The sequence below is a fragment of the Engraulis encrasicolus genome, chromosome 7, assembly GCF_034702125.1.
Source record: "Engraulis encrasicolus isolate BLACKSEA-1 chromosome 7, IST_EnEncr_1.0, whole genome shotgun sequence".
Lineage (NCBI taxonomy): Eukaryota > Metazoa > Chordata > Actinopteri > Clupeiformes > Engraulidae > Engraulis > Engraulis encrasicolus.
In genome coordinates this window covers 49,783,808-49,801,205 of record NC_085863.1, presented here as the reverse complement: position 1 = coordinate 49,801,205, position 17,398 = coordinate 49,783,808, and the positions used below count along the sequence as shown (strand labels likewise).

The following is a 17,398-nucleotide window of genomic DNA, read 5'->3' as shown; positions in this document are numbered from 1 at the left end:
GTGTGTGTGTGTGTGTGTGTGTGTGTGTGTGAGAGAGAGAGAGAGAGAGAGAGAGAGAGAGAGAGAGAGAGAGAGAGAGAGAGAGAGAGAGAGAGAGAGAGAGAGTAGGTGTGTGCATTTTTGCGTGCGTACGTGCGTGTCCGTCCATGTCCGTGTCCTTGTCCATCTTCATCCTCCCATGTCTGTGTCCATCCACAGAGGACCAAGAACAAGTCTGGAGATGAGGAGAGGAGGAGACAAGGCCAAGGGCAGCGGTGGGACAGGCGGCAGGAGAAAGCAGGCTCATGGGGAGGTGGGATATTCTACAGCTCTAACAGCTCTTTCATCTGTTTATCACTACTTTATTGTGGGCAATTAATGTACGCTGTGCCTCCAATGGCACACTGTAATAGTTGTTGAAGAGTTAATTATCATAGTACTACAATATTATGACACAACACAGGGCCTTTAGTAATGCGCTACGACTTGGTCATTGGCATTCTGGTAACAGCAAATTTATAATACTGTGTCTTAACGGGTTAAGTGACCTGTGTAAACAGAGCGAATTTCAGTGATTGAAGTCAAGCTAATATTATGGTAATGAGTTATGACGCGGATCGGCGAAAACCAATTTGATTGTTCATATCTCCCAATGTCTGAGGCTGACAAGACAGAGCCGCTATGTGATTAGCTAAATCACACGTCAATGTCACATCCAGAGCGAATAAAACTAATTCATGGCGAAACTTCTTCAGCGACCTCAGCTTCTCATGTAGCATAGGTCGTTTCTGGAGTACACACAGCTTTAGGAGATTTCTGGACAATTTAAACATGCAGTTGTATTGTTCACACTACCCTTGACTTACAGTAGTCCAAAGACACGTTATTTTGTTCAGCCCTCTCCAAGATCCTGGCTAGATAATGGGAACTTGGGCATGTTTGTGCATTGTTTGAAACATGTTCATATACTCCCAATATCATTTCAAAAGTTTTGCAACATCAGAAGACAAATCACTTATTTTTGTGGAGATATTTGGAGTATAGTGTATTACAGTAAGACATTTCAAACAATATGTAAACCAAAGAAAAGATCACAAGTTCAACGTTTTTAATTACTATGTTAAGCAAAGAAGTGAAGCGTGTTTAAGTAACCATATGTACTGTAGTATCAGATTAGTATATCCACACAATTTGTCCCCAGTATTGTTCGGACAGCTGTCCTCTCCTAACTTGTTCAAGCACTGGAGATTGTAGATCTCAGTTTATTGCTATTCTTATTGAAAGACCTATCTGGTGGTGGTGTTACATCTTGAATGATCCTTTAAAACCCCCCTGTCTGTCTTTCTCAACAGATCCTCTTGCCCCAGGAAAGAGTGGAGTATATACCCGCACTGAGGTACGCTCAATTATTCTGTCTATTTGATGGAAGAGTAGCGAGTCTCAGAGGGATCTTCTGTTTCACAATTCCACATGGCAATTGATATTCCATCTAATGTCTCATGCTAATGTCTCATGCTTACAAACAAGCATACAGCTTTCACACAAACAACATATCACACAGTAAAAAAAGAAATACAGTGATAAAGAGTACTCCAGAAAATGTTACATTGACTCTCTAAGTGTTGAATTACACTGTATTGTCCTTACTGTATACTACTTGCATACATAATATACATACACGTTGCATACATAACATGCATGATCACACATACAGTATAATACGCATCATATTCACATACATTGCACATTAAACATTCCACTTATACATTATATAAAGTACTTTGTACTGCAGGCTACTACACCACAAGGGTCTTTATTGCAACTCCGGAAACAACATTACAGTATAGAAACGTTTTGTTTGTGTGTGTGTGTGTGTGTGTGTGTTCTTGTTTGGCGGAGCTTTGCTGAAGCTGACATTTGTAGTTCCTCTGAAGAGTGTTCAGAGAGACAGAGGGACGCTTGTGATCTTTTCTCTCTATTGTCAGTTTTACTTTGTTTACCCCCGTCTAGACATACCCTGGGCTTTTACAATTCATCTGCCAAACGCGGTGTTTGATGCGCTCCTCTTTCCTTTCACGTCTGTCTGTCTGTCTGTCCGCCTCTCTCTCTCTCTCTCTCTTTCTCTCTCTCCCTCTCTCTCTCTCTCTCTCTCTCTCTCTCTCTCTCTCTCTCTCTCTCTCTCTCTCTCTCTCTCTCTCTCTCTCTCTCTGACTCTTTCCTGTAACTTCCTCTGCTTCTCATTTTCTTTCACCCTCTCTGTTTCTGTGTTCTGCTCAACTCCCCCCCCACCCCCCACCCCCACCCCCCATCCCTTTCTGATCAGCTTCCAGTCTCTCTGTCTCTCTCTCTTTCTGTCTCTCTTTCTTCCGAGAAGAGGAACATGATACTAAAGGTGTGAAAGGGAAGGACATTTCTATTTATTTCAGGGAGGATGTAGGCTGTCTGGTTTGGTTAAGTATCGAGACAGGCAATGTAATTTACGAGCAGAGCAAGTGACACAGTTATACAGTATAATAATGAAACCATCCTTTTCATCTCATTCCGTCTTTTTCTTCTGTCCTTTCTTTCGCTGTTTCATACTCTCTGACACTCTTCATTCAACACTCTTCATTCACTCAACACTTTCATTTCTTTTCATTTCCTCTGTCTCACTCTGCCACATCGTCTCTGCCTCTGTCTGTCTTTCCATCTCTTTGTCTCTCCCTCTCTCTCTCTCTTTGTCTCTCTCTCTCTCTCTCTCTCTCTGTCTCTCTCGGCATGCCGAGGGAAGATGTTGTAGGGAAAATATTGTATGTTATGAACTGGTCATGAAGTCCAATAAATTAGTCCAATAAATTAGTTTCAAATCTCTATCTCTCTGTCTGTCTGTCTTCTTCTCTGTCACTCTATTTCTCTCTCTCTCTCTCTCTCTCTCTCTCTCTCTCTCTCTCTCTCTCTCTCTCTCTCTCTCTCTCTCTCTCTCTATGTCTGTATTTCGCTCTCCTCACTGTCTGTGTGTGTGATTGTGAATCTGAAGCTGGAGCAGTTTGGGCCTCGGTCTCTGGACAGCGACCTGACCGGAGCGCTGCGAGCGGACAAGTACTGTTGCGTGTACCTGCCGGATGGCACCGCCTCCCTGATGCCAGCGCGGCCTGGCCTTAGCGTCCGTGAAATGCTGGCGGGCCTCTGTGAGAAGAGAGGACTCCCCCTTAAAGACATCACCATCTACCTGCAGGGCAAAGACAAGGTCTGTCCCAGGGAAGGATGTTTTACACTGCAAAGTTTGTGAGTGTTAATTCAAACCCCTAGAGAGTAGAGTTGAACACACTTCTATGTGGTCCTTCTCAGTAAGTTCTGAATTAGATGTACTGCAAAATATACTGTGTAGCATTTGCTTAGTTTTGGGGAGCTTGGACTTCTGCTTCTTTCCATCTAAGTTAGTGTTTCTCAACGGGGGCTCTACAGCATCCCAGGGGGCGTTGGGGAGCCCTAGAGGGGCGTTGAGAAGGCTACAGCTGAAAGGGGGCATTAGTCTTTTTATTGTAATACTAAGGGGGGCTTTGGCAGGCTTTAGGACAATGTCAGGGGGTGTTTGAAGGCTTTTGATGAGGTTGAGGGGGCGTTTATTCAAAAAAGTTAAGAACCATTGATGTAAGTAGACACAAACGTTGCACCATAACTGAAGTCTAATGTTAAGTAGGTGATGTAAACCTAATTACCTTTATTTAAAAATGAGCACAGCTCGCCTGAAATAGTCCCTGAGTACTGTAAGGCAAGCATGCAAGCACAGGCAAATTCACACACACACACGCACGCACGCACGCACGCACGCACGCACGCACGCACGCACGCACGCACGCACGCATAGGAGGTATGATAGGTCTTGTTATTTTTGCTTCCTCTTGATCCATGATCCATGATTTTTGTTTTATTTCCAGAAACCTCTTTCCCTCGACCAGGACAGTGCGGTGCTCAAAGATCATCAGATAGTACTGGAGCTTCGAGTCACATTAGCGTGAGTATCCTTCCAAACCACAGAGCTTCCCCCCTTTATGATGTCATCCGTGTCTTCTGGGGAGTGACCAATCACAAAGCTTTCATCACATTGGATGCCATGTGACTGTTACTTTTCTGCTAAGTCACAGATGACTGAAGCAGAGGAAATGGAAGAACTTTGTGTCCTCTGTGAAAGTTATCATTTGATCAGTAATCTGAGTGTCAGATACATCTGTAGGTTCTCATTTTCCTTCACGAAACTGTGTGACTCTTAAAGGTGCACTGTGCAATATTTGAAGTAGTTTATTTCCAGAATATATGCTGCCCTTTCACAGATGTTCTTTTTCATCAAAAAACTTCTTCACTTACTTTCCACCTTCATTAAAGATCGTCTCTCAACGTTATTTCATTAATACTGCCGTGTTCCCCAATGTTATTGAATGTGTTACGCGTTGGTCCTGTTTTAAAAAACGCGCTGGTTGCTTTGTTTCAAGACGTTTTTGCAAGCTGGCAAGGTGGCTTGTGGAGAAACGAGAGAGTGTTCCGTGTTTCTCGTGGAAATGCGTCTCTGATTGGCTCACTCCTCCTGCTCTCGAAGAAACGCGTCTCTGATTGGCTCAGTCCTCAAGTTCTTGGAGAGAATGTAATGGCAAACAGAGTCGCCACTTCCCCTGGTGGTACTGCACTATAGGGGCGCCAGCGGAGGCGTGCAGGCTCCATTCAGGGCTGTGCTCTTTCGACAGCGACCCCTAGGCTTGCTGCAGGCACGGAGCAACCAGAGTGAGTTGGCTTTATGTATGAGGCTTTGTGCTGTGTGTGTACCTGAGAGTAGCAACCAGCTGATAGCTAAGCTAAGCTATGTTTCGGGCCACCAGACGTTGCTTGTTTTGAAAACAAGCAGAAAAAAATTACTCGACATGTTTTTAGATAAATGGGTCGATATAAACCTTTGTGGGCAACGCCTTCTTTCGACGTGACGAAACACAGAAAGGCTTTCGTGATTCGCTCGTTTCTCTGCATTATTTATGTAAATTGGGAAACACCGGGAAACACAGCCAGGAGAGTTGACGCACCGCTATGAGAGCCTTGCAAGTGAGTTTAACTTGGGGTGACCGTCCGATCTTCGAAAGGAGTGAGTAAAACTGAGTTTTATCGGAAGTTGGCCTTTAAATTCTAAGTGCTCATTACGACTGGGAAAATTGTACTTTTCACGCATGATAAGGGGAATCTTCTCCGTTGTCAACCATTTTGAATTTCCAGAAACAGATTTTTTTAGCTGCAAGACGTACTGTACGGTCATAACATTAAATATAAGTTCATTATTTAGTAAATATTCATGAAAAGATCTGCAGTATACAGCACAGTTTCAATGAGCTGCGTAGTTGCAATACGTACTCTGTCCGCCATCCTACAGAGTGCATCTTTAACTTTTAATGGCATACTCTCACACCAGTCTTCTGGAAATCTTTTTGAAAGGGCGTTGTAAGTTCTGAAAAGAAACTTGGGGAAAGGAACCGAATTGTGAAATATTGTAGAATATTAGATTTTAAGATACTTCCATTTTAGAATGTTAAAAATCTCTCAACCTTTTAGGTTAACTGCAATACTATATGTTGTACATATTCCAGGGTGAGAATTGTGTTCATGGGTAAAACGGTGACCATTGTGGCAAAGTCTAACAAGACTCTCCAGGAAGCTCTCTCTACCATCCTTCAGAAATACAACATGCGACCTCACGAGGCTTTCGTCACTCTAGTAAGTAGAACCAAGTTTGTGCACTGTACTTTTCTCCTTTGAATCTATAGAACGTTAACCTGGTTCTCACCGACGGTGCGTGTGTGTAGCTCCGTGTGTGGAGCCCCCTGGTGAAGCGGCGCTAACACACTCTACCGTCTGGTAGCGCTGCCATTACGGTAACATGCTCTTCTTGAGTAGAAAATAAACTGAGCATTTATTGCTTAAATATCAACGGCACCTCGCATTGATGAGTCACAGGACAGATTATAGACTATATTGACTCTTTAGGGATCAACAGAAAACATTTTTGGAAGAAATTGTTAGTGGCGAGTTGCAATAAATGCACCATTTATTTTCTGACTCGAGAAGAGCATGTTAACGGCAGTGCTACCAAACGGTAGTTTATGTACATTCAAGCACCGTCGGTGAGAACCAGGCTAATAGAACGTAGAGTAACTTTTACTAATCCTGAAGAATATGAAGGTGTCCAGTAGCATACATAAATACACAAAATATAAAGTGAATATACTGTATAAATAGGGCAGTCATGGGTAAATGGTTAGGGCATCAGGGGTGAATTTCTCAAAACCAAAGTTGCTTACTACATTAGCTACTTTGTTGTTTTCAATGCATTTTCCCATTGGCAACTACTGAAGTTGCTAATAGGCTAACAACTTTCCTTTTGAGAAACTCACCCCAGAATTGTAGCCCAATGGTTGCTGGCTTGACTTGCAACCTGCCAGGTTGATGGGGGTCAGGATTAAACAAAGTTTTCATGTCTTACTTGAACAGCCCTGTGTGCTGTGGAGAACTGTGTCACAATGGCAATGGGAGGTTCCCAGGGGGGCTTTCAGTTGGGCTTTCACACTATAATATACAGTACATTGCATGAATTACATCTCTCTCTCTCTCTCTCTCTCTCTCTCTCTCTCTCTCTCTCTCTCTCTCTCTCTCTCTCTCTCTCTCTCTCTCTCTCACACTCTCACACTCACACTCACACTCACCCACACACACACACACACACACACACACACACACACACACACACACACACACACACACACACACACACACACACACACACACACACACACACACACACACACACACACACAAAGCCAGAAGTTGTGATTGGTAATGAAAAGGTTCGAAAGAGGGTCATCATAAGACAGAGCTGTGTGGCAATCTAATCTTATCTTATAATCAGAGGACTTTTTCCCAACTCTATGACAAGTCCTCTTATTCATCTCATTCCTTCTTGACCACACCTCTGTCAGTTATTTAATCTTAAACAAGGAAAGTGTGTTTGTTCTTCCACGGCCACTTGCCATGTGTAGAAGAGGGCTCCAAGTTAAGGAATGGGCCAACAATGATCTTGTCTGTCTGTCTTTGTGTCTGCCTTTGTGTCTGTCTGTCTGTTTATCCGTCTGTCTGTTCGTCTTTGTGTCTGCCTTTGTGTCTGTCTATCTATCTGTCTGTCTGTCTGTCTGTCTGTCCGTCTATCTGTTCGTCTTTGTGTCTTTCTTTGTGTCTATCTGTCTGTCTGTCTGTCTGTCTGTCTGTCTGTCTGTGTGCTCACCTGCAGTGTTTGGGTTGCCTGCGAGTGGCACCAAATGTACAATATCACTCGACAAGGGGCCCAGGCCAGGTTTCCATCTCTGCTTGCTCGATTGGAATCATGTTCCACCACTTATGCCTCTCTCTTCCATATCAGTGGAAGGAGGCAGCACAGGGCGTTAGGTTGCAAATGTGTGATGAAAAAACATCTGTGAGGCCTTGCTGTAAGCTTTCCTCCTCTCCCCTCCTGTTTCACAGAACAGCAGCGGTGAGGTCTTAAACATGAACATGAAGGTGGCTTCACTTGCCAACAAGACTATCATACTGGATAAAGCAAAAGGTCAGTATGCTACAAAAGCAGAGGAAGTGAACACACAAAAACACATAAAGAGAAAAAACGACCTTGTCATGATGTGAGGGACTTTTCGTTATTTATTGCAGGGGTCACCGGAGGAGAATAGGGGAAATACCCACCGCTCTGAAGATCAGAATCCAACATTCATTTAAACAGCTACGTTAGTCAAGAGATGTTCGTAGGGGAGGTTCATGTATCTTTTTTGACAATGTCATGGGGATGGTCATCAAATATTTGAAGCTCGCTAGGGGAGGGTCATGCAAAATTTGACAACCAAGGGTGAAAATCTTCTAAAGACCCCGAAAATAAATAACTAACAGTCCCTAACAGCATTTCATGGTTATGGTTTTCATGTCAGACATTTCACACAGCAAATGGGGCAGTTAATTTATAATATTTCGCATATTTTTTTCGTTCTGGGTCAAACATGTTTTAACTGATCCCGTTGCAACAGGTCCCGCTGCATTTTTGCACATTGGACTCTTGAATTAGTACCATCTTGACCCTCCATGTTGTGATATTATTCTATGTTCTGTTTTAATTCTTAACTTGTGTATTGGTCTCTGTCTGTATATGTGGTGGCTGGGACCTTACGTTGTTTTGGTCATGTCTCTATGTACTGTGATGACCTGTGTGTCTGTCTTTACTATTATGTTTATCATCTGGTGTCTGGTGTCTTTTATAAATACCTGCCCAAACCAAATTTCCCACTTGGGGAGATATAAAACAACTATAAATCAAATTTAAACCAATATATTCCTATTGTTAACTCTGTTTGCAGGTGATGTCCCGAACAGTGCTGTCAAATTACCTGTGGCTGGCCCAGGGCTCCAAGTAAGTTCGAATCCACGTTGTCTGTGTGGGAGAGATATGTGCATCCTCCGGGTCATGGTACTGCAATTGAAAGTGTTACAGTAGCTGCAAGTCACAGTCAATTAGACATGTGTAGAAAGGGATTACGGTAAAATGTCAATTTTCTGGTGACCCCGAAGCATATATTCTTTTGGAGCCCCAAGCAACAACACGCCCTTGTCATAAACATTGCATTGTTACCAGGGTATAAGGGAGGTTGTCAGTCCATTAAAGGATTTATCCGGAGTTGGAACAAGTTTGCCTGATTTTTGCATGTTTGGGATGAAATACAGTCACTCTAGAGCAAAATCAAGGCAAAAGGATGCGTTTTGAGAAAGTTTGATAATATCACGTTAGCCTCGTTAGCCATATCAGCTATGTAATATGAAAGATGCGGGCATCGTTTTTCGGCGGTTACACACATTTCAAAAACACAACATTTTAAAGTCTTGCACAGCTCAAAACAACGTCACACTTACCTCGTAATATGTTGAGGGTATCCACACATAAACCAAAGTGTCCAAAGTCCTTCATGTATCCTTGAAAGGTCTGCAGAATGTGTTTTGTGAAGCTACCACCTTGAGAATATCTAAATTACGGTCAAGACAACTATTTGACACTAAAGCCCACCAAGTAGATTGCCGAGTGCGTCGCACCATCAGCTATGATTATTTCCATAGCGAGTAACCACAGCTGATGGTGCGACGCACTCGGCAATCTACTTGGTGGACTTTAGTGTCAAATAGTTGTCTTGACCGTAATTTAGATATTCTCAAGGTAGTAGCTTCACAAAACACATTCTGCAGACCTTTCAAGAATACATGAAGGACTTTGGACACTTTGGTTTATGTGTGGATACCCTCAACATATTACGAGGTAAGTGTGACGTTGTTTTGAGCTGTGCAAGACTTTAAAATGTTGTGTTTTTGAAATGTGTGTAACCGCCGAAAAACAATGCCCGCATCTTTCATATTGCATAGCTGATATGGCTAACGAGGCTAACGTGATATTATCAAACTTTCTCAAAACGCATCCTTTTGCCTTGATTTTGCTCTAGAGTGACTGTATTTCATCCCAAACATGCAAAAATCAGGCAAACTTGTTCCAACTCCGGATAAATCCTTTAAGGACCCTTCTTAGTGGCATGGGGGGCACAAGCCAGTTGCCTGTGTTGCACATTGGGAATAGGATTTTTTTTAAAAGATGCTTCACCATTGCTATAGCCCAGAAATCTAGACGCCACTAGTGACAGCAAATTGAATTGCGGGACAGGGCGAATTTTGACTTTCTAGTTTCTAACTCCACAAAAAGAAGGCAGAAAGACTACATAGTCCAATGTTCTATCAAACAGCTTCCTTTGGTGGAGGTCTCTCTGAGTGCATTTCTAGTTTTAAGGTCTTTGGGTGATTTTATTATGACAGGACAGTGTGAAAGGATACAGGAACGGAGCAGTTGAGAGAGAGACTGTGGCAGGGTTGGGAAATGACCCAGGTCGGACCTGAACCTTGGTCCCCATCCACATACAAGCCCATATGCAGAGGGTTTAGTCAGCTTAGCAATTCCACTCTCCTCTGCTACAGTTTGCAATATTGTTTGTGAGAAACTCCGTTTGAGTTTGACCCACAAACCTGTCCTGGAGTGAACACTGAGGAGAGTGTGACCTTTCCAGATGAGAAGAGGGGGCATCACGGAACATGACATGAGCTCTTCTGGATCGGCGCCGCAAGGCAGGGGAAATGCCAGACAGAGGAACCCTGGCCTCCGCAGAACCTACGATATGGACGGTAGGTAGAAGGTTGCGTGATAACATATTGTAATCTTGTGCATATTTTTTAAAGGTTGGATTCAAGAAATACAGGATGAAGTGTTATTTTGGTAAATGGTGGGTGGTCAGATTTCGGAGTTTGCAGGGGTTTTCCCCGTCTACTCAGCAACACTGATATTTGTTACTAACCCCAACTCCGATGAAGTTGGGACGTTTGGTAAACAGTGAATAAAATCAAAATGCTATCATTTTCAAAACATTCAATCTATTCATTAGATGGAGAATAGTGAAAAGACAACATATTAAGTGTTAAAACCGAGAAAAAATATTGTTTTGGGGGACATATGTACTCATTTCTAATTTGAGAAATCCAACACGTCTCAAAAGAGTTGGGACGGGGATCAGTGAAATTTAGTAAACATCCAAATAAGATAAAACAACAAAGAATAACATTTCAAAATGAATTGTACTGACGGACAATATAGGTGTCCAGGTATAAGATCATCACAGAGAGGCTGAGTCACTCAGAATTAAAGATGCAAAGGGAATAATTACCATAGTTATTACATACATTTTTGAATTCCCTTTGATTTACCACGATTGAGTGTATATAAGACATATTTTTGTTAATAAAATCATTGTATAGGTTCATGACATCATGAAATATATATTGGCTGTAGTCTCACTCTAATTCCTGGAGTGCTAGAGCTATTGAAAATTGACCATATTAAGAATGCTTAATGCATGAAAATGACACAGGGGTTTAACATTCTCCTAAGCACCTGAGCTCACTTGAAATAGACCCAGAAGACATGGGAAACTGTCCTTTGCTTACAGAAGTCAGCAGAAGTTGTAGAAGTCCATTCTTTTTGACAATAATAGAGCATTGCACATCCTGTGCTACAGTGAAAATGGACCATCCAACTTGTGTTAGTGCTAGCTTCAAAAGTCAGCCTCCATGATGGCATGCGGGTGCAGTAGTGCATTGGTTAAGATGTTCTCACTCAACTGTAGAGTTAAATACAGTGCTGAATGGTATAAATGGGTTTTAAACAGCATGAAAAGCCACTCATGCATTATATTTTGAAGGGAGATCTTCGATTACTGCCACATAGTAAGGTCAAATTGCATTCTCTACTATGTTTTAACAGTTTGGCTCCATCATAAGGACCAGCAGGTGATAAAATGGTGGGTTTTTGGTCAAGACCTGTCACACTATAAGCACTACAGAAAGGAAAACATTGCAAAACATGACAAGGAATACACCCACCATTTAAGCTGGTGAAATCATGTCCAAGATAGGAATTAACACTGTTTTTTATATAAAATCATCTCATCGGTTAATGTATTTAACTGTTAAGTGTTGTCTTTTGTTTTCTTTTTAGTCTTCCTCGACATTTGCTGCCATTTATTGTCCCCGTCCCAACTCTTTTGAGACGTGTTGGATTTCTCAAATTAGAAATGAGTACATATGTCCCCCAAAACAATATTTTTTCTCGGTTTTAACACTTAATATGTTGTCTTTTCACTATTCTCCATCTAATGAATAGATTGAGTGTTTTGAAAATGATAGCATTTTGATTTTATTCACTGTTTACCAAACGTCCCAACTTCATCGGAGTTGGGGTTTGTAGTTGCTGGGGCAGCAACAACTTAACGAATGGCTGGGAGCAAAATATACTGATGGATCAGTGGTGAATGGATGGATGCAGTATGCATAACTGTGTACATGTGGGCCTCTCTGCTCTTCTGCTCTCTCCTCTTCTATCCTCTCTTCTCCTCTCCTCTTCTATCCTCTCTTCTCCTCTCCTCTCCTCTCCTCTCCTCTCCTCTCCTCTCTTGCTCCTTTGCTCCTCTCCTCTCCTCTTTTGCCTTTGCTCCTCTCCTCTCCTCTCCTCTCCTTTCCTTTCCTTTCCTTTCCTTTCCTTTCCTTTCCTTTCCTCTCCTCTATTGTTCCTCTATTGCTCCTCTCTGCTCCTCTTTTGCCACTTGCTCCTCTCCTCTCCTCTCCTCTCCTCTCCTCTCCTCTCCTCTCCTCTCCTCTCCTCTCCTCTCCTCTCCTCTCCTCTCCTCTTTTGCCCCTTGCTCCTCTCCTCTGCTCTCCTCTCCTCTCCTCTCCTCTCCTCTCCTCTCCTCTTTTGCCCTCTCTGCTCCTCTTCTCTCCTCTGCTCTCCTCTCCTCTCCTCTCCTCTCCTCTCCTCTCCTCTCCTCTCCTCTCCTCTCCTCTTTTGACCTCTCTACTCCCCTCTCCTCCCCTCTCCTCTCCTCTCCTCTCCTCTCTTCTGCTCTCTCCTCTCCTCTCCTCTCATCTCCTCTCCTCTCTTGCTCCTTTGCTCCTCTCCTCTCCTCTTTTGCCTTTGCTCCTCTCCTCTCCTCTCCTCTCCTTTCCTTTCCTTTCCTCTCCTCTCCTCTCCTCTATTGCTCCTCTCTGCTCCTCTTTTGCCACTTGCTCCTCTCCTCTCCTCTCCTCTCCTCTCCTCTCCTCTCCTCTCCTCTCCTCTCCTCTCCTCTCCTCTCCTCTATTCTCCTCTCCTCTTTTGCCACTTGCTCCTCTCCTCTCCTATCCTCTCCTATCCTCTCCTCTCCTCTCCTCTCCTCTCCTCTCCTCTCCTCTCCTCTCCTCTCCTCTCCTCTCCTCTCCTTTCCTCTCCTCTTTTGCCCCTTGCTCCTCTCCTCTGCTCTCCTCTCCTCTCCTCTCCTCTCCTCTCCTCTCCTCTCCTCTCCTCTCCTCTCCTCTCCTCTTTTGCCTTTGCTCCTCTCCTCTCCTCTGCTCTCCTCTCCTCTCCTCTCCTCTCCTCTCCTCTGCTCTCCTCTCCTCTCCTCTCCTCTTCCCCATGAGGGTCTGCAGGACTGGCCGAGCTGCTGAACCGGGCTCAGTGGTGCAGTGCAGATGACCAGCGGGGCCTGCTGTCCAAGGAGCATCTGGTCCTGCCCCAGTTCCTGCAGCAGCAGACCCTACCAGAGGAGGAGGCAGGAGCATCCGCAGAGGAGGAGGACCAGGATCAGGGTGGGGACCAGGGTCCGAGCCAGGAGCAGGAGCAGGAGCAGGGGTACAGACTGACGGATCACCAGGGCCAATCCACCGCTTCTTCCTTTGGCTGCCCAGCGGTGGAGGCGGCAGAGGCAGGCCCTAATTCTGGGCCCGCATCTGGATTTGATTTGCCCCCAGAAGATTCCATGGGCTCACTGCCCCCTGGTGGAGTGGTGGAGAACAGCAACCAGAGTGCAGATCCTTCCCGGGAGACTGTGGTTTGAAGGCCAGAACAGATGGACCTGTGTGAATATAGTATATATTTTTGTCTCCTACAACTTTAAACTACAGTGACTGATTGATGACAATGTGAGTATTTATTTGTTTAAAAAAATGACTGGAAATGTGAAAGATGGATTGTTGCTTTGCTTTGGGTTTTTTGCTTGTGTTGGATTATTCAGTACTTGAGAGCAGTCAAATAAATGACACATTAAAGACTGCACTATCCAGACTTCGCTGCCTATGTGGAATAGAAGCCAAAAAAATAAGATGTTTTCAGTAATCCTTGAATATCTGATGCCAGTCACGTGGCAGGATTGTTAACTGGATGGTAAGACTATTGCAGTGTATTCTTTCTACTGTCCTTTCTCTCGGTACGCTTTGGTTCTGTGAAATGGGAACACTGTAAATCTTTCTCTCCCTCTCTGTCTCTCTCTTTCGATCTCTGTCTGTCTCTGTCTTTGTCTCTGTCTCTGTCTCTCTCTCTCTCTCTCTCTCTCTCTCTCTCTCTCTCTCTCTCTCTCTCTCTCTCTCTCTCTCTCTCTCTCTCTCTCTCTCTCTCTCTCTCTCTCTCTCTCTCTTACTCACAGCAATTTCTCTCCTGTGCACAATCAGAGTATTTCTCTCTTCAGAAATGTTACAGCATAATAAGGATCTCTTATCCACACTGTCAACTATTGTCAGATAAGAATGTTTCTTTTCCTCACCAGACAACAGGGCAACACATCTTACAGGTACTACTGATTGTTTAAACTCCTCTCTGGATTTCACTGAGATATATAAAAATCTATCAAAATGATTGAGTTTTGTTTTGATTTATTTCTGACACCTAGCTTTACATTACAGAAAAAAACAACAGTTCAGTGTAGAGTATCAGCAGCAATATTTGACTCTTGTAATACATAGGTTTCCTGTTTACAAAACATTCCCGCTGCTAAGCAGCCACAACCACGTGAGCAATTTTTTTTGGGTGACAGCAGTTTCCAACAACGAGAGGTTGAAGAGTGCACAGCCAGGGGTGCGCAGCCAGGCATTGTTTACAAACAGGAAACCCATGTATAGTGTTTATGGGCCCAAGGCTTGATAGTATTGCTGTATGCCATACTTGTACTCCTTTTTTAGATTTGCCTCCAGACAGACATCACTGAGTTCTTTTTTTAAAAGATATGTTTTGGCCTTTTATACTTTATTCTTGGCAGGATAGTTTGAGAGAGAGAGACAGGAAATGTTGGGGAGAGAGAGACGGGGAAGGGTCGGCAAAGGACCCAGACTGGAATCGAACCCTGGTCGACCGTGTAGCATAGGAGTGCCCTACCATTAAGCCACGGTAAGGCCGACAGCACGGAGTTCAAGTGCAGGGTCATGCCCTGAGGTAGCACAGAGACGCACCTGTCACCGCATAGCACTGCTGTGGCTTCCTTACTGCTTCAGCTTGTGGATGCACCTGCTGTCTGACAGAGAACAATTCGGCGCACTAGGCAACCGCAAGGGCCAGATTAACCTACCAGGGGGCGCCTGATTTTTAAAAAAAAAAAATCAGAATTGTGATGACAAGATGCAGTATTGAAAAATGCATCTGTCATGTTGAGTTCTGTTGATAGTAGGGGTGGTACGGTTCACAAAATTCACGGTTCGATTCATATCACGGTGTCAAGGTCACGGTTTTCGGTTTTCTACGGTTCTTTTTTTTAGTTCATGATAAATGGTGGACTGAGAATATTAAACAATATTTGAATAACTGCAGTTATAAAGTGATGATGCGCAAGTTGAATTTGACCTTTTGCATGTGTCTGAGAACTGCCTCTTGTGCTAACCTGCGCTTGCACTTAAACTGTGCGCTGTCTGAGCGTTCCAAATGCCCTCTTTCAATTGGCTAATAGAATCGGACTTATCACTAAATATCCTACATATGGTTTGTATAGGCTTATAATGTGAAAATGGTGTGATTTTAATTGTGTCATCCTCTGATTGGTCTTATACGCTAATGTTTTAATCAGAGAGACTGGATAAGATACTCCCAGAATCTCTGTTTTACATATTTTTCTGGGCAGTACATTAATTGCGGTTTGTGACGGATTGCACGGTTCGGTTCGGTATGTGTGTGAATTGTACGGTTTCGGTTTTCGGTGCGGTTTGTGCCATCCCTAGTTGATAGACATGTTATCCTTAATTCCTAGCTCGTGATTTTGTGGTGAAATGTGACTTCCGGGGGTTGGGAATCTATAGGGATCTATAGGGGCCCCAGGCCATCTTAACTCGGCCCTGATGACGTCTTGATGAAGCTTTGTCTGCTTTTGCCTAACGCCGGCCCTGGGTACATCCCCCAGTACATGCCATCCCCCATTCCAGTACTACACTGTCTTACTTTTAAGATTTAAAGACAAAACAAGTATATTACATTGTGTATATTTCCATTGGCCATCTGAGCGTATTCATTTTAGATGAATGCAATTGGCTGTTGTCAAAATACGTCGTCTGGAAAAGGCATAGAGATTGTACATTTGAAACTGTCGTTCGGTTAATCACTTCACTCACAACTGAATGTGAACAGACAAAAAAGGCAGCACTGACTGGTTAGATATAAAACAATACAAAGGAGGGCATGGAAAGGGTATGGATGGGCTGGGGAAAGAGTGATTTGTGGGAAAAAAAGAGAGTGAGAAGAGAAGAAGAGCCAAATCGTTTAGGCACAGCCACTTGTTTCCCCTTGTGTGTCCCCGCACTAGTCCTCCCGGCATACAGTCGTGTCTCCTCCAGCAGTCGCAAAGCGTTTCCTTCTGCGTGAGTGAAGCCGCTTAGCATTACAGTGTGATGCTGAAGGCAGGAGGAGACGCCGTCAGCTTCAGGGGGAGATAGGCATTGTAGTGTGGAGTGGACGACACTGAACTGCCAGGCAACAACAGAGAGGTAAGGGATCTGATTGACTCACTAAATTACTGCCTCTTGTCTTCTCTGTTCCCTGTGTTATATTGTGGACACGTCAAATCTGTAATAAGCAAGGATAGCCATAGAGTATGTTAATGTGAGAGAATACATAGCACAGTATGTGTGAGAGTACACACAATTTTTAAAAAGCCCAGTGTTGATTCAACATTTAGAGTGCTCTTGGAGTAAAATACAGTCTAGAGGATGTTAAAGCGACTCTTTAAGTGTTGAATTAACTCTGCACATTTGTCTGTGTAGTGTGTGTCCAATAGCATGTTTGTTCGAACTTTCTTCCATTCAATAGTCTGTTTTGTAAAGGACACCCAGTATTTTTTGTTCTCTGAAAGGCATGCAGATGGCTTTGCATGGCCTTGTGTTCTACTTACTGAGGAAGCAACATGTTCTGTGATGTCATACTGTATGTGCAACAGTTGCTATGTGAAGTGTTGCATAGTTTTGGAGAAAACGCATTTAGTGTAGGTGTATGTACTTATGTCTTGCCTCTTAAATGGCTGGAAATAGCCAGCTGCGTTTTTTTTACTTGTCAAATGGGAATGAAATGTGTGATATTGGTCCATCCACTACTAGCATGATAACTAGTGGGCAAGCCAAGGGCGGGAAGTGGGCACATATGGCCGTTTAAATGCCATCAGACAGGCTATTTATTTTAGTCATCAAATGTTTATATTTTCATTTATATATGCAGTATATTTGAAGTTTGAAGGTGCTGTTTGTATTTGAATTACATTTTTGAGTATTGGTCAACATACATTATTACTTAATTGCCATTTTATGGTCATTCCAAAGGTAATCATTATATACTTCGAAGATGCTTGACATATCTAAATGCTTTTTGAACTTCAGCCATTTTGTGTTTTTTTGTATTACATTGGGGATTGTTGCTCTTCCTCAACTTTCTGTTTCTCTGGAGATTTGCCTTGGATGGGAGTGTGGGATGGGAGAAAACAGACACTACACCGCTCTCACCCACTCTCAACTCAAA

At 43.4% G+C, this 17,398-nt stretch overlaps 1 protein-coding gene across 2 annotated transcripts in view; it reads left to right on the top strand.

The window, feature by feature from the left end:
- The window catches only part of rgs14b (regulator of G protein signaling 14b), a 33,870-nt gene extending 19,601 nt beyond the window's left edge, over positions 1–14,269 (top strand). For both annotated transcript variants that reach the window (XM_063203829.1, XM_063203830.1), the window contains 9 exons: positions 199–292; positions 1,332–1,375; positions 2,996–3,205; positions 3,897–3,973; positions 5,583–5,709; positions 7,507–7,588; positions 8,385–8,437; positions 10,125–10,239; positions 13,069–14,269. In XM_063203829.1, coding sequence (XP_063059899.1) covers positions 199–292; positions 1,332–1,375; positions 2,996–3,205; positions 3,897–3,973; positions 5,583–5,709; positions 7,507–7,588; positions 8,385–8,437; positions 10,125–10,239; positions 13,069–13,475 — 1,209 coding nt within the window. In that variant the 3' untranslated portion in view covers positions 13,476–14,269. The remainder of the gene's footprint in view (positions 1–198; positions 293–1,331; positions 1,376–2,995; positions 3,206–3,896; positions 3,974–5,582; positions 5,710–7,506; positions 7,589–8,384; positions 8,438–10,124; positions 10,240–13,068) is intronic.
- The last annotated feature ends 3,129 nt before the right edge of the window (positions 14,270–17,398 follow it).